This window comes from Hevea brasiliensis, chromosome 8, assembly GCF_030052815.1.
Source record: "Hevea brasiliensis isolate MT/VB/25A 57/8 chromosome 8, ASM3005281v1, whole genome shotgun sequence".
NCBI classification, from domain to species: Eukaryota; Viridiplantae; Streptophyta; class Magnoliopsida; order Malpighiales; family Euphorbiaceae; genus Hevea; species Hevea brasiliensis.
In genome coordinates, this window is record NC_079500.1 from 23,628,692 (window position 1) to 23,654,819 (window position 26,128).

General features: G+C 26.2%; 1 protein-coding gene across 1 annotated transcript; it reads right to left on the reverse strand.

Moving 5' to 3' along the window:
* Positions 1-23,097: 23,097 nt before the first annotated feature.
* Positions 23,098-24,632, reverse strand: LOC110652717 (leucine-rich repeat receptor-like protein kinase PEPR1). The gene has a single exon (XM_021808341.2). It carries the CDS (start codon positions 24,446-24,448, stop codon positions 23,285-23,287), a length of 1,164 nt encoding a protein of 387 aa, XP_021664033.2. The 5' UTR covers positions 24,449-24,632; the 3' UTR covers positions 23,098-23,284.
* Between the last annotated feature and the right edge of the window lie 1,496 nt (positions 24,633-26,128).

The window sequence follows — 26,128 nt, forward strand, 5'->3', positions numbered from 1 at the left end:
GATTCAGCTCTTTCTAGTCAAAGAAGTACTAGAGACTCTTATGGTCTATGAAAATTTCACATTTATCCCTATATAGATAGTGTCTCCACATCTTTAGGGAAAAGCCTATGGCCGCTATCTCTAAGTCATGAGTGGGATAATTAGCTTCATGCTTTTTTAACTGCCTCTAAGCATAAGCTATTATCCTACCATTCTGTATAAGAACACATCCCAAACTCACTCAGGAGGCATCACAGTAAACAATGAAATCTTTATTGCCTGAAGGTAAAGCCAGCACTGGTCTGAAACTAGACATTCCTTAAGCTTTTGAAAACTTTCCCCACATTGATTACTCTATTCAAACTTCTTGTTCTTCTGAGTTAACCTACTCATTGGAGCAGCTATCTTAGAGTAATCAGGCACAAATCTCCTATAATAACTTGTCAAACCTAGGAAACTTTTAATCTCAAACACTGTAGTTGGCCTTGGCCAGTCTGCCACTACTTTAACCTTTTTGGGATCCACTTTAATTCCATTCTCTGATACTACATGTCCTAAAAATGATATACTTTTTAGCCAGAATTCACATTTAGAGAACTTGGCATACAACTGATGCTCACTCAATGTTTGAAGAACTGTTCTTAGATGCTATGCATGCTCTTCGAGGCTTATAGAATACATTAATATGTCATCAATAAAAACAATCAAAAAATGAGCTAGATAAGGTCTGAAAACCCTCTTCATGAGATCCTTAAATAAAGCTGGGGAATTGGTTAACTCGAATGCCATCATAAGAAACTCATAATGCCCATACCTGATCCGAAAAGTAGTCTTTGGAATATCTGTCTCCTTGGTCCTCAACTGGTGATATCCTGACCTTAAGTCTATCTTAGAGAAACAACTAACTCCTACTAAATGATGAAACAGGTCGTCAATATGGGGCAAATGGTACTTGTTCTATGTGGTCACCGTGTTCAATTGTTTGTAGTTTATGCACAGTCTTAGGGATCCATCTTTCTACTTCATAAACATAATAGAAGCACCCCAAGAAGAGGTACTTGATCTAATGAACCCCTTATCTACTAACTCCTATGGCTATTTCTTTAACTCTTTTAGCTCTGCAAGGGCCATCCTATAAAAAGGGATAGATATGGATCTGGTGCCAGGCACGAGATCAATTTTAAAATCTATTTTCCTTTCAGGTGGTAACCTAAGTAGTTCCTTTAGAAAAATATCTAGAAACTCTCTTACCATAGGAATTGATCCTGGTCCACTCTGTTCTTTACTACTTATTTAACATGTGCCATAAACTCTCTACACCCTTTATAAAACATATTTCTGGCTTGCATGGTTGAGATCATACCTTTTACAAGTGCTACCTAATCTCCTTGAAACATTATAACTGACCCATCATGTCCTTTAATCTCTACTATATTGCTTCTATGGTCCAATTTAGCATAATTAGCTGAAAGCCAATCCATTCCTAGAATAACATCAAAATCTATCAATTCTAATACTACTAGGTCAACTGGAAAACATCTATCTTCAACCATCACTGGATAAGCATAACAAATCATCTCTGTTACTAAAGGGTCACACTTTGGTCCACTAACAATGGCATTCTAAACTTGAGACTATCAATCCTAATCTTAGGATTATATTAGGGTTAATAAAAGAGTGTGATGCACTTGGATCAATCAAAACATGCACATTAAAACTCCCAATGGAAAGGTTACCTGACACGCCGGTGTTAGAGGTATTGGCTTCCTATTGTATCATGGTAAAGATCCAAGTCGGTGCTATTGAACCCCTTCATCCTTGTCTTCTACCTTATCCCTTTCCTAATGAGGGACCCATAGAAGTTTGTCTCACTACTAGTTGTGCCACATTACCTAACTCTGCTTGTTGGGAAGCTACCTTTCCATATTGGGACACTCTCTTGACATGAGTCCCTTTTGTCCACATCTGTAGCACTCAAAGGTTCTAAACCTGCATGGTCCCCATTGAGGTTTCCCACATCTAACACATCCAAAAGTATCCAAACTCAAATTAGATATGCTTCCCATCCCAAGGCCTGACTTAATTCTGTACCAGAACTTATTCTTCTTTTCTTTCTTTCCAAACTTCCTTCCTTTTTCCTTCTTAGTCTCAGATGTAGAAACAACCTTAGTTGTGCAATTGAACCTCCCAGCATTTGTAGCTTTTGAAATGGCAGACTGTTTAGCCTTGGTACTTTTCAAATCTAAATTTCCTTCGATGATAGCCCCAGGTTCCATCTTCCTTGCTGCATCTATTATCGAATGGAAGCTGTGAGTTTTAGTAGCCAAATCAAGGAAGAGTATCTAGAATGTAATCTCTGGGTGTACCCCTTAGCCTTCTTTCTGTCAGTATCATACTCCTGCGCTACATACTATAAGAGATTCATAAACATATCTGTGTACTCATCCATACTCATAGTAGTTGTCTATCTCAAGTACTCAAACTCCACTACCTTTAACTTCCTAGAGCTTTCTGGGAAGGCCCAGTTGGTAAATTCCGTCACAAATTGAGACTAGGTCATACTATCAACTTTATCAACAACATAAGCCTTGTCCCATTCCTTTACTTTCTTACATTTCAAGGTAAAGCTAGCCATCTAAATGGTTCTATTGTCACTGGCACCCAACTCATCTACTATCATCTTAACTGCCTTCACATACTCGAAAGGATCATCTCCTTCCTTGTATTTAGGTGCATCCAGCTTTAGGTAGTCTATCATCTTTGCTTTACCTCTATCATTTATCCTAGTCTCTTGTGTTAAAATTGTTGGGGCTACAAGAGGTAGTGGTGGTGCTTGCTCTCCCATAACTCCCTCCATGAGATTCTAAGTTCTTGTGGTGGTTAAAGAGCTATAGGGATACTATTAGGGAGGATACATGGGATACGAGTTAAACTGTGAGAAGTAAGGTGGGTAAGGCATGAAGGAGGGATATTGAGGGCAGCCCGTACCTGGGGTTTCCAAAACTTTCCAGTTGTGGATAGCCATATCCAAACCCATAATTTGACCCTTGCTGAGGTGGAGACATAAACTCTGACTCATATCCTCCCTCCATAAAACTATCTTCTCCCATCCTTCCGATACCAGAAGGCTTAAGGTTCTCATGCTGTTGTGGAAGACCATAAGAACCCCTTCATGCATCTACTAACATTCTAAGTGCATTAGAGGTTTCCCTGTTAACCTCAAAAGACCTTCTAGGGCCTCTTAAAAATTCTCCCCTTCCACTTTTGCTTGCTTTCTCCCTAGCAATAGAGTTGGCAAGTAATGTTCCAATACCCTCATTTTTGGATGGGTCATCGATAAACCTAGCAGACCATCATGAACCTCGCATTTTTTGAAAGCACACATAAAGTTCATGTGGAGCCACATGAACACATAACATATCATTAAACATAGAATAATTATAAAATATAGCATGTAACAAGTAGGGACTCAACCCTACTAAACATGTATTTCCCTAACTATTCTGGTAAACATACTTCCTTTTCATACTTATGTTATCCCTTTACTAGCATCTAGGTCCACTCATCTAACCTAATACTAACTTTGTAATGATGAAAATCGGAGGCTGTTACTAGCACTAGAGATCGAGTTAGCTTAAGATTGTTGGAACCCATAACAAGCCTAAAAACCTGTTAAACATGCACACATCCTTGAAATCGCAATCCAAGTATATTCCAAACCATTACACTTTAGTTTGCTCATACATACAACTCAACTCAACTCAACTAAGCCTTTATTTCAAAAATTTATTTGGGGACCGCTATATGGATTCTCTTTCTCCACTCTAATCAATTTTAGGATAAATCCTCAGAAATGTGTGATACTTCTAGGTCATGTTATACTACTCTCCTCTAAGTCAGTTTAGGTCTGCCCCTTCTTTTCTTTCCATCCTCTAACCCAGTGTGCTCTACTTATCTAGCTGGAGCGTCCGCATGTCTATGCTTCACATGAACAAACCACCTCAATCTCCCTTCTCTTAACTTATCCTCAATTGGTACCACTCCTACCTTTTCTCTAATACTCTCATTACAGACTTTATCTAGTCTAGTATGGCCACTCATCCACCTTAACATTCTCATCTCCATAACTCTCATCTTAGATACATACAACTCCTTCATTGCCTAACACTTACTACTATATAATATGGTCGGTCTTATAGCTGTACAGTAAAATTTTCCTTTTAACTTATTAGGAATCTTGTGATCATATAAAACTCCTGTGGTACGTTTCCACTTCAACCATTCAACTTTAATCCTATGACTAACATTCTCCTCACATCCCCCATCTATTTGAAGGGTTGAGCCGAAATATTGAAAGTGATTACTTTAGGGTAATACCACTCTATCCAAACTAACTCCTTCCCTATTACTAGTTCGGCCTTCACTGAAATCACAATACATGTATTATGTCTTCGTTTTACTTAACTTAAAGCCCTTTGACTCTAAAGTACTTCTCCAAAGCTATAGCTTTCTATTAACTCCTTCACTCATCTCATGTACCAGAACTATATCATCCGTAAACATCATGCACCAAGAAATACTCTCTTGTATATGTTTCGTCAATTCATCTAGAACTAATGTAAAAAGTTAAGGGCTCACAGCTGAACCTTGGTGTAATCCAACTGAGATAGGAAAATCTCTTGTGTTCCTTCCCACTGTGTGCATAATAGTAGTTGTTCCTTATACATATCTTTCAATACTTGTATGTACTTAATAGATACCCTCTTTTGTTCTAACACTCTCCATAAAACATCTCTTAGAATACTATTATAAGCCTTCTCCAAATTGATAAAAACCATATGTAGCCATCTCTATATTTCTCCATCAAGCTCCTAATGAGAAAGATCGTTCCATAGTTGAATGACTGGGCATGAAACCAAATTGATTAGAAGAGATAGAATTGTCATGAGGTAGTCAATGTTTTACAACTCTCTCCCATAACTTCATAGTATGGCTCATGAATTTAATTTTCCTATAGTTTGAGCAACTCTGTATGTTTCCCTTATTTTTTAAAATAAGTACTAAAATACTCCTCCTCCATTTATCAGTCATTTTCTTTGAGTTTAGAATCTTATTAAACAATTTAGTTAACCATGCCACTCCCTCATCTCCCAAATACTTCCACACTTCAATTGGTATTCCATTGGGTCCACAAGCTTTATCCACTTTTATTCTCTTAAGTGCTTCCTTTACTTCTGAAAATCTAATCCTTCTAGTGTAATTCACATTCTTTTCTATTGCTCTGTAGTTTATATTCATGCTATTACCATTTTGACTATTATTATAGAAATCATCAAAATAATTTCTCCATCTTTCTTTAATGTCCTCATCTTTCATCGGCACTTTTCTTTTTTTGTCCTTAATGCACCTAACTTGATTGAAATCTTGACATTTGTTTTCTCTCCTCCTTGCCAATCTATAAATATCTTTCTCCCTTTCTTTAGTTTAAAGTTTCTCATATAACTTTTCAAAGGCCTACGCTCTTGCTTGACTAACCGCCTTTTTTGCCTCTTTCTTTGCTATCTTGTACTGTTCATAAGCCTCATTACTATCATACTTAGGTAATTTCTTATACATTTTCCTCTTTCTCTTCACTGCCTTTTGTACTTCCTCATTCCACTACCATCTCTCTTTTGAGGGTGGTCCATGTCCTCTAGACTCTCCAAGTACTTTTCTAGCTACTTCTCTAATCTTTGATGCCATCTGTATCTACATACCATTGGCCTCCACATCCAGCTTCCATGCTTCAGACTCAGTAAGCTCATTTTTGAACTTCACTTGCTTTACTCCTTTGAACTCCCACCAATTTGTTTGAGCTATAATATTTCTTCTAGCCTTACTTGAATTATTCCCAAACTTGACATTCAAGACCACTAACCGATGTTGACTTGTTAAAGCCTCTCCCAGAATAACCTTACAATCCTTGCATAGAGCTTTATTTGTCTTCCTGGTTAAGAGGAAGTCAATTTGGCTTCTATGTTGTCCACTTTTAAAAGTCACTAAATGCGACTCCCTTTTTATAAAGTATGTATTTGTTAGTATTAGGTTGTACGCTAGGACAAGTTTTCTCATACATAATTAATATAAAATTAGTTCAGAAATTAAACCTTTACATAAATAAAATCGCTAAAGTGTAATTAATTCATACATACATTTTCACATGAGGAGTTAGCTTAGATTTAAAACTTACATAATTATATCATTTGTGTTTAAGATAAAATATCTATCAAACTTGAATACCAGCACAGTAGCTATTTCTTTATATATTACATGTCCACTAATCATACAACATACATTAAAACACTCTACAGCTAGTCTTACTGCTCAAACTCCAAAAGATTCTTATTTCCTATACTCTTGCACCTGGGTTAGAGGAAAAGGGTGAGCTGACATAAGCTTAGTGAGTAAGCTAACCAATAACATTTAATTATAACATTCATCTCAACCATGTGCAATGCATCATCCATATGAGTTTTCACATCACAAACATTTCATATAAGATGGATTTATCACTAGTGATTCCCCCAATTCAATATGCCCAACTCATACAAAGGCTCCTCAAGACTTTCGTTTAATATTTTTAATATGTTCAGCCCATACAAAGGCTCCTCAGGACTGCTTAAAACATGACATGCGTCATGCATCAAGGGACATCTTAAAGATCTTCTTTTGGATTTTATGGATCCATAACATACATAACATAACATAGTCATAATCATGAGGGGAGTTAGTGGGCCATCCATAATCCGTCATGCACCAACAACAATTATGCAAAAATGCAACATATTCATGCTATAGATACATACACCCCAATAAACAATAAAATAATGCATGTGGATGATCATGAATTATGTTTAAAGAATTTACATTTATTATAGTTAGAGTTACTCACCTCTTGTAGCCTATCAACCACCTAACATGAACGGTAGCTAACCTCGGGTCTTTAGCTTCCCAAATCCCTCATGTCTGATCTTATAAACATCAGAATCTAATGAGTTATTCAAAGCTCTAAAACTCTATACTCATGACAAACATCTTATTCTAGGCCCTCAGGAACCATAAAATCATGTTTTGGAACCTTGGAATTGAAGGAGAAATAAAGCTGGCAAAACCAAGTTCAGTTGCTAGAGTTTTAAACTTTGGTTATCGAACCTTTGCACATCGGGTGGCCATTTGGGCAATAGCCACTATGGCTGCCAAATTCTTAGACTTTAGCTGCTAAACCTAGAATTTGTCTAGATTCTCCTGAGAAATTACATGCTTTGACTACTAAAACAATGCTCTTCAGTAGCCAAACTTAGGAATTTTTAAAATTTCTAAGTCGAAAACCAATAAAAATCTCTCCCAAAACCTCCAAAACATACCACAAGGCTTCAAAACACAATTTAAACATCTATACACATTCCCAAAGCCTAAAACAACTTGAATCCATACTCCAAGTTCACATGTAACACCAATTTGAACTTGAATTCAAGATTCAATCAAAACTCAACATAACATCTTTAAGAAATTCTTGAATCCAATGAAAAAAACTTGCCATTTAAGGCTTAAAGGAACTTGAAATCAAGTTTAACTCACATGCAAACACTAAAAGCCAAAATTCAAAGTTCTATTAACTTCACACATCACATTTAACAAAGAAAACACCAAAAACTCAACATGCAATCCCATTTCAACTTATTCATGCTCCAAACATACTGCATTTGAAAAACCAACTATCCAACACAGCTAAAAATGCTTAAATTCCTCTAAAAGATCAAAAGGAAAGGGTATTTACCTCTTTTCTTAAATTGGAGAAGGAAGTGAATTGACGATACAAGCTCCAATCCACTTTCTCCACGCTTCCCTTTAGAAGAATCAAGCTTCCAAGAATGAAATGAAAAAGGAAAATCTCCCCAAATTCAAACTTGCATGTCACAGCAGCTTGGAGAGAGAGCAAAAAGTGCTCAAGTTCTTTTTGGACAAAAAACGAGTCATTGGCCATTTTATACTCTTACTGTCGAGGGATTTTCAGTTGCCAGAAGTTATAACTTTAGCTGCTAGAGTCCATTATGTCCAAAAGGAATTTAAATAGTGAAAAGGGACTTCGGCTGCCTAAATTCCATGCTCCAGCTGTCGAAGTTCCTTCTGCCCAAAGAAAGACTAAAAACTTTTAGGGATGAAAACCTTTAAAACATTTTCATTTTTTAAAATACATTTTAAAAACATCATACATAAAAACACATACACTTTTTACCATCACTCCTTATCTATGGAAACTTCAAATTCGTCCAAATATTCCATCAATGATAGAAACTTTGACACCAGGAAATGGTGGTTGCTACATAAAACAACTTCTTGTTCAACAACTTTTGCCTCACCACCAACCTCTACAATAGGTGGACATTGATATGCCTCAACTTCCTTAACCCCATTACAATCAACAGTAGTAGGAAAGGGAGGATCTTTTGGTTCCCTAGATGTTTCTCCCCCAATTAACCTAGCTTTTTCTAGCTCCTCCCATGTGTGGCCCACATACAACTCAAGAGTACCCTATCCCCTATCTCTTTATATACATCTAGTGGTACCTTATCATTCTATAGTAAAATAAACTCATTTTCTATCCTCCCAGTGGGCCTAGCATAAATACCCAATACCTTACCACAATTAAAATCTCTTACATAATCTAGAATGTCAAAGATGCAGAGGTCATCTGGGTCCATTCTCACACTTTCTTCACCTCTACTCACATACAATGGGTGTGGATTATTGACAAATAGCCCACTAAAGTGCCACCTCATAGTAAGACCCATACTACAAATTACACCAATAAAGCAAAAAAATTCAACATTCAATAAACTAGGGGACCACTAAAAATGGTAGAATCAAGCAATTAAAGAAAATTTCAAGGGCAAATCATAGGCAACACTTATACACCTATTTTCAACTGTTACTACCAAATAAAAATATTCAACAAAGGTAACTAATCAAATGCCCATAGTCTTACACTATATTAACCAAAATACCCATTCTTTAACACTATTAAGAAGTATGCAAATACACTAACTTACAACTTATAAATAACTTAACTCACATTTTGCAGTAAAACTTGATGGATTTTCATCCCTCAGTGTTGAACTCCAGAATATTCTTTAATGCATTGGCGTCAATGGATGGCTTTTTTGAAGAACAAGATAGATTTTAAAGAGTATAGATTTGGGGATTTTTACTCCTAAAGTTGTAATTTTTACCCTAAACTTTCTACCACTGCCAAGTCAGATTTTTAATGTCCATTTGGCAGATTTTTAAGAAAATTTCCCACATATAGACTTCTTTGTACAACATAAACACATTGGTCTAGAAAATATGGTATTGGAACAACTAATGCCAATTTTTTTCTAATTATGATTGATTTTGATTGAGATTGGAGTTCAAGACTTAATTAAGAACAACTCTAATATTATTGAATTAAAAATCATTATTAAAATCATTATTAATTTACCATACAGCCATACGACCAGTCATGTTATATGGTAGTGAGTGTTAGGCAATGAAGGAGTCATATATATCTAAGATAAGAGTTAAAGAGATGAGAATGTTAAGGTGGATGAGTATCCATACTAAACTAGATAAAATTCATAATAAGAGTATTACAGAAAAGGTAAGAGTGGTGTCAATTGAGAATAAGTTGAGAGAAGGGAGATTGAGATGGTTTGATCATGTGAAACATAGACATATGGAGCCTCCAGTTAGACTAGTAGAGCACATTGGGTTAGAGGATAGAAAGAAAAGAAACGGTAGACCTAAATTGACCTAGGGAAAAGTAGTACAACATGACCTAGAAATATTATACATTTTCGAGATTTTAACCCAAAATCGTTTAGAGTGGAAAAAGAGAAATCATATAACCAGCCCCAATAAATTTTTGGGATAAAGGTTTAGTTGAGTTGAGTTGATTAAAAAAACAAGAAGGACGAATGCATTAAATAGATAAAACCTTCATTCTTCTTGTCAAATGCATAATAGAGCCCTATTTTTTTTCCTATTTTGTTTAATTTTGCACAACTTTTATTTTATGATAAATAATTGTTAGAACTAAAAATAATACATATTATTCTCACACAATTTCAAATGCCACATTCTCACTATTTTATTTTTTGCTTATAATTTTAAGTGTTAGCTCAATATTTTTCAAAAGAAAAAAAAATAGTTATTCATACCCTTAACTAATAGTTGTTCAAGACTACAAGGATTTTTCTTGGCTATTGTTATAAGAATTGTTATTTTATACTCCATAAAATGAATAAAAAAATAAAAACTTTTACAAATATTTTTAATTTTAATTAAATTTTTAATTTTATCAATTTGATCTTTAAATTTTAATTCCATATTAAAAATTAAATCATTTGTATTCAAAATTATTTAAATTGAATTGAATTTTTTAATTCATAAAATATCTTTTAATAAAAAAATGGCCAAATGTCTAATTTGTTTTAGTGCTAGTTGCATTGGCCCATAAAAGTATGCATTTGATTATGTTTACCGGTTTGAATATTGAAGACCATACTTGAATGAATCAAGTATTATAATAAATAAAAAAAAGGCCTAATTATATATATAAACACACAATAAGATCACTATAACCTCAACTTCTTTTTTTTTTTTTTTTTTTTGAATTGCAAATTGCATTACATGGCCACACGGGCAATAACCTCAACTTTCATTTAAGATTATGACATCTATGGTGGGGAATGAGGGAGAGAGATGGAGAATAGATTGAAACTTAAAACGGTTGGTTTGTCCAACTAGCTGTTTTATTTAATGTGTGACTAATAATGGACTTTTAATTCATTAATATTGGAATCATCATCAAAATCATAAAGTCTCAAATTTAAATTTTAATGGAAACTAATTATAAAAAAAATATTATGTAAATAATCAATTCTTAACGAAAGTAAAAGTTAATTTACCCTATCAATCGATAGTAAGAGTTTTTTTTTCAAAAAAAAAGACAATAACAAAAAGAGTTATTTACGTCTAAATTTTTAAATTAGGATCAATTTTACAAACCAAATCAACTTAATACCAAAATACAAGTTTTTATTTTAAAGAAAGTTTAGCAATTCATTAATAATTAAGCATCATAATATAAGTATAGTATAATTTTTTCATAAGAGAGAAAAAAAAATGCAGACAAAGACAATTGAGAGCTTCTATTTAGAGATGATCTAGGTAGAGAAAAAAAAATATATATATATATATATATATATATATATATATTTAATTTTTGGATGACAGAAAAAAAAAATAAATAAAAAAAAAAAAACCTTTTGCAACATTGCCTTTTCAAGAATTTGCTACTTTTGTGGATCACGGAAGAGTTTAAACCACTAAATTTCAATGGAGAAACATATTGCACTACCAGATTCCATTGATAAAAAAAAATACTATCAAAAAGCTCGTCAGATACTACAAGAAACAAAATCCAAATATAACTGCACTAAGAGGAGACAAGATCTTAGTAATGAGGGAGCAACTCTAATATTGGGAAAGAACATCATATCTTTTTCTAAGGCTACTCGTGAATTTTTCTTTAAGAGTATGGACCCACAGGACAAGAGAGAGAAGACTAGTTAGGTTGGCTTGGATAACCTCTTTGATGCTTAAGTTAGTATAAGTACCAAGCAAAGTATAAAATTAACTAAAGAGAACATTATACCTGACTATGGAGGTTTGAATCCCTTATTTAGGTATCGAGTATACTTAGATTGTTATTAGGATTATGAAGAATCTTAGAGGAGTCCTACTGACATTGGGACTGTAGTAATAGTGAATATATCAGGATTTACTGATCCGAATAATTAGAGTGAGTGTCACAGCCGTGCATGGTAGCTCGGTCCATGTTAGGGTATTCATCTATTAGTCGGTTACTCAGATACTTGCCCATAAATACTATTCTTGTGGATTGGAGTATTAGTTCTTAACGGATACAAGATAAAAACTCAGCTCTGGTCCAAACATAGATACGAGAGTTTATTAGAAAAAGAAAATAACAAAGAACAAATAAAAAGCTAATTTATAGGTAGCCACTAGTAGCCACCTATAAAGTAAATATAAAAGAGAAAAAGAAGAAAGAAGAAAGATGATGAAGGAAGATGGAAAAGGGATGGGAAAGAGCTTAAAACACAAGCCTTTTAAACAATAAAAAAAAAATTAGGTATTTTGTAATTTATTCTATTAAATTTGTCAAAAATTATAGGTTGGTCTCCTCTTCTCTATATGTTTTCTTTTTGCTCTTTATCTGTTATTATTTCTTATCATTTAATTCCCTAAAAAATGTAGTCAAACTGTTCACTTTTTTACTTTTTTATTATTAAAGTAGTCAAAGGAAAAAATAAAAAATTCAAAGAAAGAACTTTATGAAATCAATTTTCAAAATATTACTTCCAATAAAAGTTTTTTCCATAAATTATTAAAGAAAAATTTTTTATTCTTGAAATTGTTTTATAATCTTAAAACTTTAACTCTATTTTAAATATATATGTTCAATGGTTAAAATTAAATTTTAAATATTAAAAATTTTATCTTCTCAAAATTTCTTCTAAATAAGTTGTTTTGAAAACTTTCTTGAAAATATATATATATATATATATATATATATATATATATATATATATTAAATTCTATGAATTTTTTGTTTGAAAATTGCTTTTTTAAAGGTATTCTTAAAAATTATAAGGACATTAATTTTTTCAGACTGCGTAAACTAAATATTAATTTAACTCAAAATAATAATATATTTTATGTGTATATAACAAAAAAAAATAACTCTCTAGCAGTTTTAGAGAGTATTTAATTTGACTATTTACTTTAACCTTTAAACTTAAAATATATTTCTTAAGTTATGAGTAAAATTAAAAATAAGTAATTAATTATTTAGTAAAATTACTTAACAATAATTTTAAATAATTTAAGTATATGGTTAGAAAATATTTGAATGAAATTTAATTTATTAAAATTATCAAAAGATATGTAATTAAGCATTATTAAAATAAAAATATTGTTAATATTTTTTAAAATTATTAGGATAATATAATATTTTACTTGATAAAAAATAATTTTAAAATAAATAAATAAATTATAAATAAAATATCATTATTTATGATTTTTTTATTTATTTTAAATAATTTTTTAATTTATAAAATTAAATTAAATATTAATCTAAATTAAATTAAATTAAATACCCTCTTAAAATATATGCACTCACTTATTACTATTGTCTGAACGTAAGAATGATATATTGCAATTTACCTTTCATTTCACAATAATAATTTAGGTTATTTACTCGTGTTGAACGACGCGTGTTTTACAAAATAAAATTTCTTTAAAATATTTTTTTTTCTTGAATTCTTTTGAAAAATACTTTTAAAAATATTCTGGAAAAGAATACTGTCAGAACAAAATGTTGGAAATGCAAAGAAAAAAAACGACATTAAAAGGAATGAAATACTAAAAAAAACGAAAAACATAAAGCTTTTTTCCACGCAAAAAATCTAGACGACACATTTATTGACAATCGAGAGCATACAATTTCACATCACGCATTTGCATTCCATACGACATTACCCGTGAAGCAACTACCTATTCTTGAGGTGAAAATTTTAGACAATACTTACGAATACCATACGAAAATATAAAGTTTGATTTAAATTTATTTATATTTGTGTTGATCTATTTATAAAATGAGTATGATCATGTCGTGTCATAAGTTAACTCGTTAATCTAAATTGATATATTTATGATATAATTTAATATTTATGTCACTTTTTAACCTATGATCCACTAATTCATTTAATTTGCTATGACTTATGAAATGGATTAAATCATGTTAAACTATATTAAATGGGTCATATCGTATTGAATACATATAATACAATTTAATATTAATCATATATTGTAACTCGTATAATAAAAGGGTCGTATTTGTATTTAAATTTTTGACACGATTTATTAATCGTATCGTGTTTATATTGATATTAATTGTGTTCGTGTCACGTGTTGACACGATACGAATACAACCCGTCAACTCGAATTATCATCCCTACCTATGTTATGATTTAAAATAAAATAAAATAAAATAATTATTTTATTAATATAATGAGAGTACCTGAATATATATATATATATATATATATATATATATATATATATAAAGTAAGGAGGTTTTCTCTTCCTATTACTATGTGGCATTCCAAATTTTAGTGCTACTATGTGGCATTTACTATATAAAAATTATTATATTTTACAATTATAATAATTAATGGAAGTAATTATTATTTTTTATATTAAGTAATTAATTTCATTTTTTATTTAATTCTAATTTTCTTTTAAATATCTTTATTATTACTATTATTACTATAATTTTTATGGCTAACTAAATAAAAATAGAAGATATATTTCAAAAATTTATAAATTTTTCATTTAAAGATTCTTAAATTTTTTATTATTTTATTTAATTATAAAAATTTAAGAATTATACATCTTAAAATTAATAAAATAATTTAAAATTATAATATAAAAATTATCACATTGAGTTAAATATTTTGTCCTCTTATCACATGAAGTTAAATAATTTATCTCCTCTGTTTTTTATATATTTAATAAATTTTAATTTACCTTGATTTTATTTTGTTTTAACACATATTTAATAAAAATATATTTTTAATTATATATTGAATGTTATATATATATATATATATATATATATATATATATATATATAATAAATTATGAAAAAATGAAATAAAATTGTATTTTAATAGTAATGAAAAATAAAAAATTTATATTAATATTCAATTTTTATTATTTTTTTATATTCTTTATAGTATAATTAATAAATAACTAATATTAATATTAATTATATTATATTATTTTATTACTATTTAGAAAAATTTTATATATATATATATATATGCATGCATATCTGCCCCACTTGAAGTTTTAATTTTTATTAATTAATTATATAATTTTTTTAAATTATAATTAAATTATTAATTTCTTAATTATGCATATATAAATTACAAATTATTTAATTATTACATTTTAATACTATAATAAATAGCTATTATTATTATTATTATTATTATTATTATTATTATTATAAATACTTAAAATGTTCAATTTAATTAGAGAAAAGAAAAATTAAGAATTAATTGAATTTATATATATATATATATATATATATATATATATATATATATATATATATATATATATATATATGCACCTGTTCCCACTTGAAGTTTTATTTTTTATTAATTAATTGTACAATTTTTTTAAATTATGATTAAGTTATTAATTTCTTAATCACGCATATATAAGTTACATATTATTTGATTATTACACTTTAATAATATAATAAATAGCTATTATTATTGTTGTTGTTATTATTATTATTATAAATATCTAAAAAGTTTAATTTAATTAGAGAAATGAAAAATTAAGAATTAATTGAACTAATTTATTAATTTTACCTAATAAAAACAAATACTGATTTTATATGTGTTGCATATTTATTTTCTGATAAAGAATTGGTCAATATTTTTATAAAACAAATTCAAGAGAAGGTAAGATTTTAAATCTATCGTATTTATATCAATTGATAATTTTTAATTAAATTTATTGATGACTATTTTGCTATGATTCCTGAAAATTATAATATACAATTATTATATAATTTAATTTTATAAATACAATCCTCATATATATATATATATATATAATAGGAATGTATTTACAGAGAAACGACATGTAACACTTTCTTTTTAAATATCTTTACTATTATCATTATTATTATAATTTATATGGCTAACTAATTAAAAATAGCAGATATATTTAAAAAATTTATAAATTTCTTATTTAAAGATTCTTAAATTTTTTATTATTTCATTTAATTATAAAAATTTAAAGAATTATACATCTTAAAATTAATAAAATAATTTAGAATTATACTATAAAAATTATCATATGAAGTTAAATATTTTGTCCCCCTATAACATAGAGTTAAATAATTTGCCTTCTCTCTCTTTTTTATATATTTAATAAATTTTAATTTACCTTGATTTTATTTTACTTTAACATATATTTAATAAAAATATATTTTTAATTATATATTGAATGTTATATATATATAAAATAAATTATGAAAAAATGAAATAAAATTTTATTTTCATGGTAATGAAAAATAAGAAATTTATGTTAATATTCAATTTTTATTATTTTTTTGATATTTTTTATAATATAATTAATAAATAATTAATATTAGCATTAATCATATTATATTATTTTATTATTATTTAGAAAAATTATATATATATATGTGTGTGTGTGCGCCCTGCTCCTGCCTCTTGAAGTTTTATTTTTTATTAATTAATTACATAATTTTTTAAAATTATGATTAAGTTATTATTTTCTTAATTATGCATATATAAGTTATAAATTATTTAATTATTACACTTTAATACTATAATAAATATCTATTATTATTATTATCTGAAAGGTTCAATTTAATTAGAAAAAGGAAAAATTAAGAATTAATTGAACTAATTTATTAATTTTACCTAATAAAAATATATACTAATTTTATATATATTATATTTTTACTTTTTGATAAAGAAATGGTCTGTATTTTTATAAAATAAATTCAAGAGGATGTAAGATTTTAAATCTATTTTATTTATACATATTGGTAATTTTTAGTTAAATTTATTGATAATTATTTTTCTATATTTTCTGAAAATTGTAATATATAATTATTATATAATTTAATTTTCTAAATACAATCACTTTATATATATATATATATATATATATATATATATATATATAAAGAATATGAATGTATTCACAGAAAAATGACATATAATATTTTCCTTAAAAAATTTATCACGTGCCACTTTCTATAAATATTCTCTTTTATACTAATTACTATTTAATTTTTTATTTATCTTTTAATTATCATTATTATTTAAAATACTATATTAAAATTTATGATTTAAATTATTATTATTTTTTAAATTTAATTTTTTTAAAATTAAAAAATTTTGTAATTAAATACAATATTTATAAATTATTTATATTATTATGTAAATGTTAATTATTATTTAATTTTTAATTCTTCTTTTAATTATTATTATTTTTTATAATATCACTTTAACATTTATTAATTAAAATATTATTTTCTTTAAAATCTAATTTTTTTAAAAATTAAGACATTTTATGATTAAATATAATACTTAAAAATTATTTATATTATTTTTTTATAAATTTATTTATATAAAATATTATTTATCATATGTTATGTTTAATAATAATAATAATAATAATAATAATAATAATAATAATAAGTAATTGATTACCATTAATCTAAGAAACATTGACTATTAATTTATAATTTCATAATTAATCATAAATATTCTCTTTTATATTAATTATTATTTAATTTTTTTATTTCTCTTTTAATTATCATTATTATTTATGATATTGGCTTAGCATTTATGATTCAAATTACTATTTTTTAAAAAATTAAAACATTTAGTAATTAAATGTAATATTTATAAATTATTTATATTATTTTATAAATACTAATTATTATTTTTTTATTTCTCTTATAATTATTATTATTATTATATTATTATTTTAATAATTATGATTTAAATTATTATTTTTTTATTTTAATTTTTAAAAATTAAGATATTTTATAATTAAATATAATATTTAAAAATTATTTATATTATTTTCTTATAAATTTATTTTTACAAACACATTATTTATCAAATGTTACCCTCTATAATAATAATAATAATAATAATAATAATAATAATAATAATAATAATAATAATAATAATAATAGATCATTGATGGCTATTAGTTTAAAAAAAATAATTATTAATTTGTGATCTAATAATCAACTATCATATAATTCAATCTTAAATTATTTCATATTTTTAACAAATATTTTTATTGCATTGTTATATTTTTTACTATAAAATCTTTATTAAAAAATTTGAGAGACAAAAATGTATACATAAAAAAGTTATAAAAATAAAATATAGAAATTTGACTTATTTATAATTAGTATATATTATTTGTTATATTAATAAGTTAATATTCTTTTTATTTTATTTTTTTAAAATTAATTAATACTTATTATCATCATCATCATCATCATCATCGTCATCATGGCCAACTTATGGCCAGTTAATTGGAATGGCCAAGTAAATAAGAAATATTTTACTTTTAAAAAATTAAATTTAAATATTTTTATTACTATTTTTCAATTCAATAATATTTAGTTATAAATTATTTTTTTATTTAAATGATTTTCATTTGTTTGTTAGTATCATATGAGATTTTTTATACTCATTAAGCACTATTTTTCACCAAAGATTTTTATTTAACCTAAATATGTTCAAATATTTTTTTATATTCTATTATTTCTTTCAAATTTATTAGTTATCATTCTCAAAATTTATTTATTTAAATATATCTAATTAATATTTATTTAATTATTAATTTTTTAAATTTTCTTATTTAATATTTCTTAAACTTTGAATATCTTATTTCATTATAATTATATATCGAATAAAATTATAATTAATATTTTGATTATCTATATTTTATTATAATTAATTTTCATCAAAATTATTTTTAAATTTTTATTAAATATCTATATCTTAGTACATAAATGATTTCTTAACTATATTTTTATATAGAAGTAGAATTTTAAAGAAAAATTATAAATATAATAATATTAAAAATTTAGTTACAAATAAAAATGATTAAGAATAATTAAAGTTATAATATTATAATCATGAAACTTGCTTTTTGAAAAATAGTTTGTATTTATAGTATTTATTTTAATACTAGAAAATTATGACATTTTAAAATTATAACTTTTATGAAATATATTTATTTTATATTATAAATTTATGTAAGGTGATAACTAGTTTTGTCAAATAATTATTTTATAAAAAAAAATTGAGATTAATAAAAAAAATTTACATTTCGATGTAGTAATTTTAAAAATAATATAATAAAATATTTTTTTTAATTTATAATAATATTATATATTTTCATTATTACTGAAATTAAATAATTCAATTCATTATTGGCAATTTGATAATTTTTTATTATATTAATAACAAAAAATATTATATTTATATATTTTAAAATAATATTATTTTCTTATTAATTTAATATATTTTTTATAATTTATAAAAAAATAAATATCAATTTACATAAATTATAAGATAAAATATAAAAATTTTATGAAATTTAAATTATTTTTTAAATAAAATACTTTAATTACATTTTAAACAAAATAATCATGAAAATTATTCTTCATAAATGTATAAAAAGAATTAAATAGGTATTTTAATTAATTATAATATAAATTAATTAAAAATTTATTATTATGATAGGTAAAAATTTATTCAAATTAAATTAAATAAGAGAGAAATTTTAATTTAAAATTAATTTAATAGTAATAATTAATTTTATTTAAAATATAATTAAAAATTAAATTAAAAAATAAAAAATATAAATTATCCAGCATGGGTATTATGCTAGTTCTATAATAATTCTATATTATTAAGTATAATAAAATTATTTTAATATATAACGCTTAAAAAATAATTGATATATAATATTTATCCAAAACATTATCTTTTCCCATAAATGCTAAAAACAATGGCCTAATGCACATGGCAATATATTTACACAAAAATAAGTGCCCTCAATGGGAAAAGCTAGCTAGTTATATTATTTTAATTAAAATACTCTCTTTTACTTAAATAAAATAAAAAAAAATAAATATAATTATATAGTTTCAGTATATCAACAATTTAATTCACATGATTTTCATTATGAATTTTTATAAAATTTTATTTGCATAAATTACATTTTTTTTAATTCTTACTTTTTTATTTTCTTTTTTATTTTAATTTCAGTTTTCCATTAAGGATAAAGAATTATTTTTCATAATTTTTTATTCTTAGTAAAATGCATTAAAAATATCTAACTGAAAATTTTGTGAATGTTTTATTAAAATTACAAAATATATATATTGTTCTTGTATTTTAATTTTACTCATAAAAAAAGAAGGTATTTTTTAATATAAAAAAATATATCAAATAAAAGATATGGTATTTTTATAAATAAAAAAAAGGAGATATAAAGGGTATCTAATAATTGATCATAGGAAGCTCTTTTGACAACCATATAACATTTTAGACTTTTAGTTTCATCAAGTCCCTTATTTTAAATACTAAATTGTTGAGAGAAACCAAAAAACACTAAAGAAAAAAGGAATTTATATAACAATATAAACCATTAAAATATTTTAAATACTTCTTAAACAGTAATTTTAAGACACTCGATAGAATTCTTAAAAAAAAAAAAACACTCGATAGCATAAATGAGGTTTAATTTAATATATAGAAGTTATTTTTAAAATAATGAGATTTTAAATTTAAATTTTTGTCTAAATTAATTATTAAATTATTTAAAATTCTCAATAAGCAGTTTGAAAGAGGTAATCATTATTTAATTTTTTTTTTTAATTTTAAAAAATATATCAATTAATTTTTATATTTTTATTCTGTTTACTTTTTATTTTCTCTGTTAACGTAAATTTTATTCGATTTCTATATTTTTGAAAAACACAATTATATAATAACTTTTTTGTTAACTAACAAAAAAACTTGATTTAAATTTAGAGGGATAGACTACAGAATTAAAAAAAATAAAATGTAGATTTTTTTATATAATTGGATAATATTTCATTAATTAGAAATAGAGTACAAATTTGACATATCATATTTTATATAAATGAAACTAATCACTTATATTAAAAATAATATAAAGAACTTGAAAGGCCTGATAGTATTAACAGAGCATGTAAACTGATCAATAGGCGGACTGTACACTTTACTCTTTGACTCTATGATCTTTTTTTCAAGTTTCATTAGATAATTTCTAAATTTATGTCTCCTATTGAAGCAAAAATCTAAACCATATAGAGTACTCATTTAAAAAAAAAACAAAATATCTCAATAACAAAAAAATAAAATAGTTTCATTAAAGAAAAAACACTATAAAAATTTAAGATCTACCACCAGTGATACATCTGAGAATTTATTTAATTAAAATATATTAATAATGATAAATCTGATGAGATATATTTAAAACCTATTCTAAACAGATATAAATTTAAGAGTTATTAGAAAAAAAATTAATAAAAAAAAGAGCGAAGAGTTTATCGGAAGTGAAAATATTTACCTGTGAACACTCAAAGAGAAAATCAAAAGAAAAAAAAAATTAAGACAAAAAAATATTTTTAGAACGAAATATAGATATTAACTCATATTTTTTAAAATATAAATTTAAAAGATTAGTTTTTTAAAATAAAAAAATTACATAATAATTTTGTATGTTTTAAAATATAGAGGAGACAGAGTCTATATGTTTTGAAGTATACCGTAACTCAAATTAGCAAAGAGCATTTCACACGGAAGCATTCAATTTCTATGTCCGACAGAATCAAAGCAGGAAAAGCTTCACTTTACCAAATTAGAACAACTGTAATTAACGACTTTTCTTTCTTTTTCGTATCACAAAGCAAACTCGCCTACAATATTGAGAATTTAGAGTCAAAATTAGCAAACCTTTTCTCATTTCTCATTTATATTAAATAAGCTTTTATAATTTTTTTTAAGTAATTTTAAAAAAATTATATAACTTCATCAAATTGATACTCTCTAGTACCATTAACGAAAGATGAGGTGGGAATTAATTGCCAACTTATTTTTCATTTTAAAGATAATAATTGTGTTTTAAAAAATAAAATTTTCCTATTATTTTATTTCGAGTATTGTCGTTCTTTTTCATTCACTTGTATGATTTGAAATTGATTATTCTCTCAATTATTAAATCGAATAGTAAAAGGTTTAACTCTTAAAAGGGAAATTGCTTTTAGTGATTTTGTCATTTTTATCTTTATTCTCGATATAATTAAGGATATGTAAATGGAGGATCAATCATATTAAAAAAATAAAATAAATCACAATAAAAAAATTTATAAACCCAACTCATATTATGGATAAATTCAAATTAAACAGTATCAAAATTATTGAAAATATTTGTCTCATATGAAAAATTTATAAAATGAAAGGGTAATATATAAATATTTGAATTATAAAATTAAAGTGACTAGTTATTTTGATATATCAAAATAGCAGATATTTATAAAACTATATACTTATACTTATATTATGTTATTATTAACTAATTACAAATAAACTTTCTTATTCTTTTTATCCTAAAGAAAGATTAATCAGATAATTCTCAATCATAAATACTACATTCAAAGTTGTAGATAGACATAACGCGTATTTGATATAACTGTTAAAATTATAATTAAAAAATTTATTTTTTTAAATATATTAGTTAGATAATATTAAAAATTAATTAAAAATTAAATTTAATAATTTTTAATTATAAAAATATTAAAATATTAAAATAATTTTTTTGAATAATATTTAAAATAATATTTATATTAAAAAAAATAATTTCAACAGAAACAGTCTTATAAATTACTTCCAAGGATTGTTAAAAACTGAGAAAATCCAATAAGAGTTGAATTGAGTTAATGTTCCATTTCCAAAGACGATCCTATAAGCCGAAAGTAAATGCATTTAATTTTTGTTGTCGGCTTCAGACATTTCTCTTCATTCCCTGTCCTTCTAATACCAAATTTTCAGGACAACTGCACGTGACATGATATTACATTTCACTTGAAAATCCAATCGACCACTATCATACAACCTTTAATTTTCATTTTTTTTTTAATAAGCAAACAGGCTATTTCAGATTTTAATACACGACATTGCTTCATTTGTATTTATTTATATAATATTTTCATTATATAAAAAATTATTTAAAAAATTACTAATTTTATTATATTTATAATAATAAAATAATTTTATATAATTAACGTCGATTTGAAATTCAACTTAACTCAAAAATTAAACAAACCACTCATTAATTTTTTGATCTGTAATTATTAATTGGTAATATTCAAACCAGGATACAGAAATACTACTAGCAATTTTACAACAACCCATTTATCGCATTTGCTATAAGAATTATAATCTTTAAAATACAAGATTTTTTTTTTTTTTTAAATTTTGGCTTGGTAAGAAAAAATATTAACAGAAAATCTGACAAACTATGAGCTTGGTTTTCCTCTTCCACCGTAAGCTTGCTTGCACATATAACTAGGCTTTTGTGAAGGCGTGCACAGCTGAGACGAACCTGGACATCCTTGCAAACAATTATCCCCCAAGCTACCGGTGACAGGCGCCTCTCCGGAGAAAAACCCAGACGGCGGCTTCCCAATCAAGAAATTACCGTCCAAGAACAGCCTTCTCAAACTCTTCTTCTGACCGTACTCGAATGGGATTGTGCCACGTAGCCGATTGTATCTCAATGACAAAGACGACAACAGTGGATAAGCAGAGAAATTCACAAGGGCGTTTCCCTCGATTCTGTTGAACCCGAGATCAATCGCCACCAGGTCGCTGTTGCCATTTACAGGCTTTAAGATCTCGATGCTTGTCAGGCTATTATTGGCTAAATCCACCTGTTGAAGCGCAGGCAAGGCAAGGAACCACGATTCTACTGCTCCGGTTAACGAGTTCTCGCTGAGTTCCACCACTTCCAACTGAGTTAACCCGTCAAAGGACCATTTTGATAATGACCCAGATAAAGAATTGCTCTTTAAGGCTAGTTCTAGCAAGTTTGGAGGTAGCTTCGGTAAAGACCCAGTCAGCTTATTGTAGCTAAGATCGAATCTCCTTAAACTAGACATTGAATTCAAGGCTTTAGGGAGATACCCAGACAGAGAATTATGTGAAATGTCCAAAGCTTCGAGGGATTTAAGGTTGGTGATTGAGGCAGGGAGTGAGCCAGAGAACCAATTGGAACGGAGAATCAAGGTCTGGAGGTTGAAAAGAGAGGAAATGGAAGATGGGATAGGGCCAAAGAAATTATTATCAGAGAGGTCAAGAATAGTGAGATTACTGAGTTGAGAAACAAGTGGGGTTAATTGCCCTGAGTAGCCAACAGGATCAAGAGTGAGTTGGGTGACTCGAGTTGAGTCAGAGGAGCAAGTGACGCCGCAGGTGAAGTGAGTCCGCCGAGGTAAGGCACATGGGTCGGTGGTGAAGTCCCAGGAGGCAAGGCAGGACCATGATGGGATAGAACTTGGCTTGATGGAAGCTTTAAAGGCCTTGAGAGCAGAGATATCTTGTGGTGAAGTGAGAGCAAAAACAAGAAAATTTCTGGAGATGAAGACAAACAGGTGAAGAAGAAAGAAGAGAAATTTGGACATTTTGAGAGGAATGTGAAATGGGTTTTGATGGAGAATGAAGAGAGGCAAAGCAATAATGGAAGTGGGGATTGAGAATGGACTTTTGGGAGTTCGAAGAGTTTATTAAGCATGGCAGCTGGCTGGAGAGCACTAAAGGTAGTGTTGTTCGTAAACGTAGTCAAAGTTCCAAGATATTTAAAGAGTGGAGGGGTCGAATTTGCCGTCCTTTGCACATCTATCTGCCAAGTTCGAGGTTTGGTTGATTGCCCTTTTTTAACCCCTAAGAATCCCTCAATAATTAAAAAAAAAAATATATTTTTTATTAATAGTTTATATTTTAAAAAATTTAATAATTTTATAAAATATGTAAATTTTATTTATTTAAAATATAATATATATAAAAACTTATAAATATAATTATAAAAAATAGATATTTTATATTTAATTAATTATTTACATAAATAAAGTAAAATAATAAATATCTACCATATAAAATCATAGATAAGGTATCATCCTTTAAGATAAATTTCTTTTTTTTATCAATAAAAATAGTTTGAATTATAATTTGTATAAATACTTAATCTTTCCAATAAAAGATTAATAAAGAAAAATAAGAAAGTGAAGATTTTCAAGGTTATGAAGTAAATTGAGTTCCATCGGACACAAAGACAATTTAATATTGATACCCAACAAAAATATCGAGAACGTGAAACATGTCTAAACCTTCTTTGCCGTTGTTCCCCATTTCATTTACTTCTTATGTATTATTCGATCAACTTGGACCATGTTCTTTGTCAAAGAAAATTGATATTCATATGAATAATTTAACATATATCGATTCAAATTAAACTTAAGAAAGACTATAAAATTAAAGGTAACAAAAATATTAAAAAAATTTCTAAAGAGAGGCTTGTGAGTATTTTAATAGGTGACAATCCCTCCTTTTTTTTCTTCTTTTAGTTTTTTTTTGAATAATTCTCATATTTATGTCTATTTAAAATAGATATATATATATATATATATATATATATATATATATATATATATATATATATATATATTAATTAGATTTATCTTTGCTAATAAATTTTGAATTTTGTGGTATTTTTCTTTGAATGGAGTAGAAAAGTATTTAAAAGAGTACAAATTTTTCATTTAATAAGAGAATTAAATTTGAAGATTATTTGATGAGTTCATAAAAACTCATCAAATTAAAAAGTGAAGTGCATAGTCCACTCATCAGTCAATTTATATGTTATATGTTATGTTAACACTATCAAAAATTTTAAATTTTTTTTTATATTATTTTAAAAATAATATAAATAGTTAGTTTTATTTATTAAAAGTATAATATGTTAATTTGTAGTTATTTTTGTACTTAATTTTAAATTAATGAATGTTCCTCTATTTTGTACTTAATTTTTGTACACTATCACATCTCTTGGAACACTATAATACCACAAAAATTTTGAATTTTGTGGTATCTTTCTATGAATGGAGTTATTTTGTTTTTTTAGAGAAAAGTATTTAAAAAAATACAAAATTTTCATTTAATAAGAGAATTAAATTTAAAAATTATTTGATAGGCTCGTAAAAAATACTCAACTCATTTCAACTAAACTAAGCTTTTATCCCAAAAAATTGGGATTGGTTATATGGATTCTCTTTCTCCACTCTAAACGATTTTGGATTAAATATTTG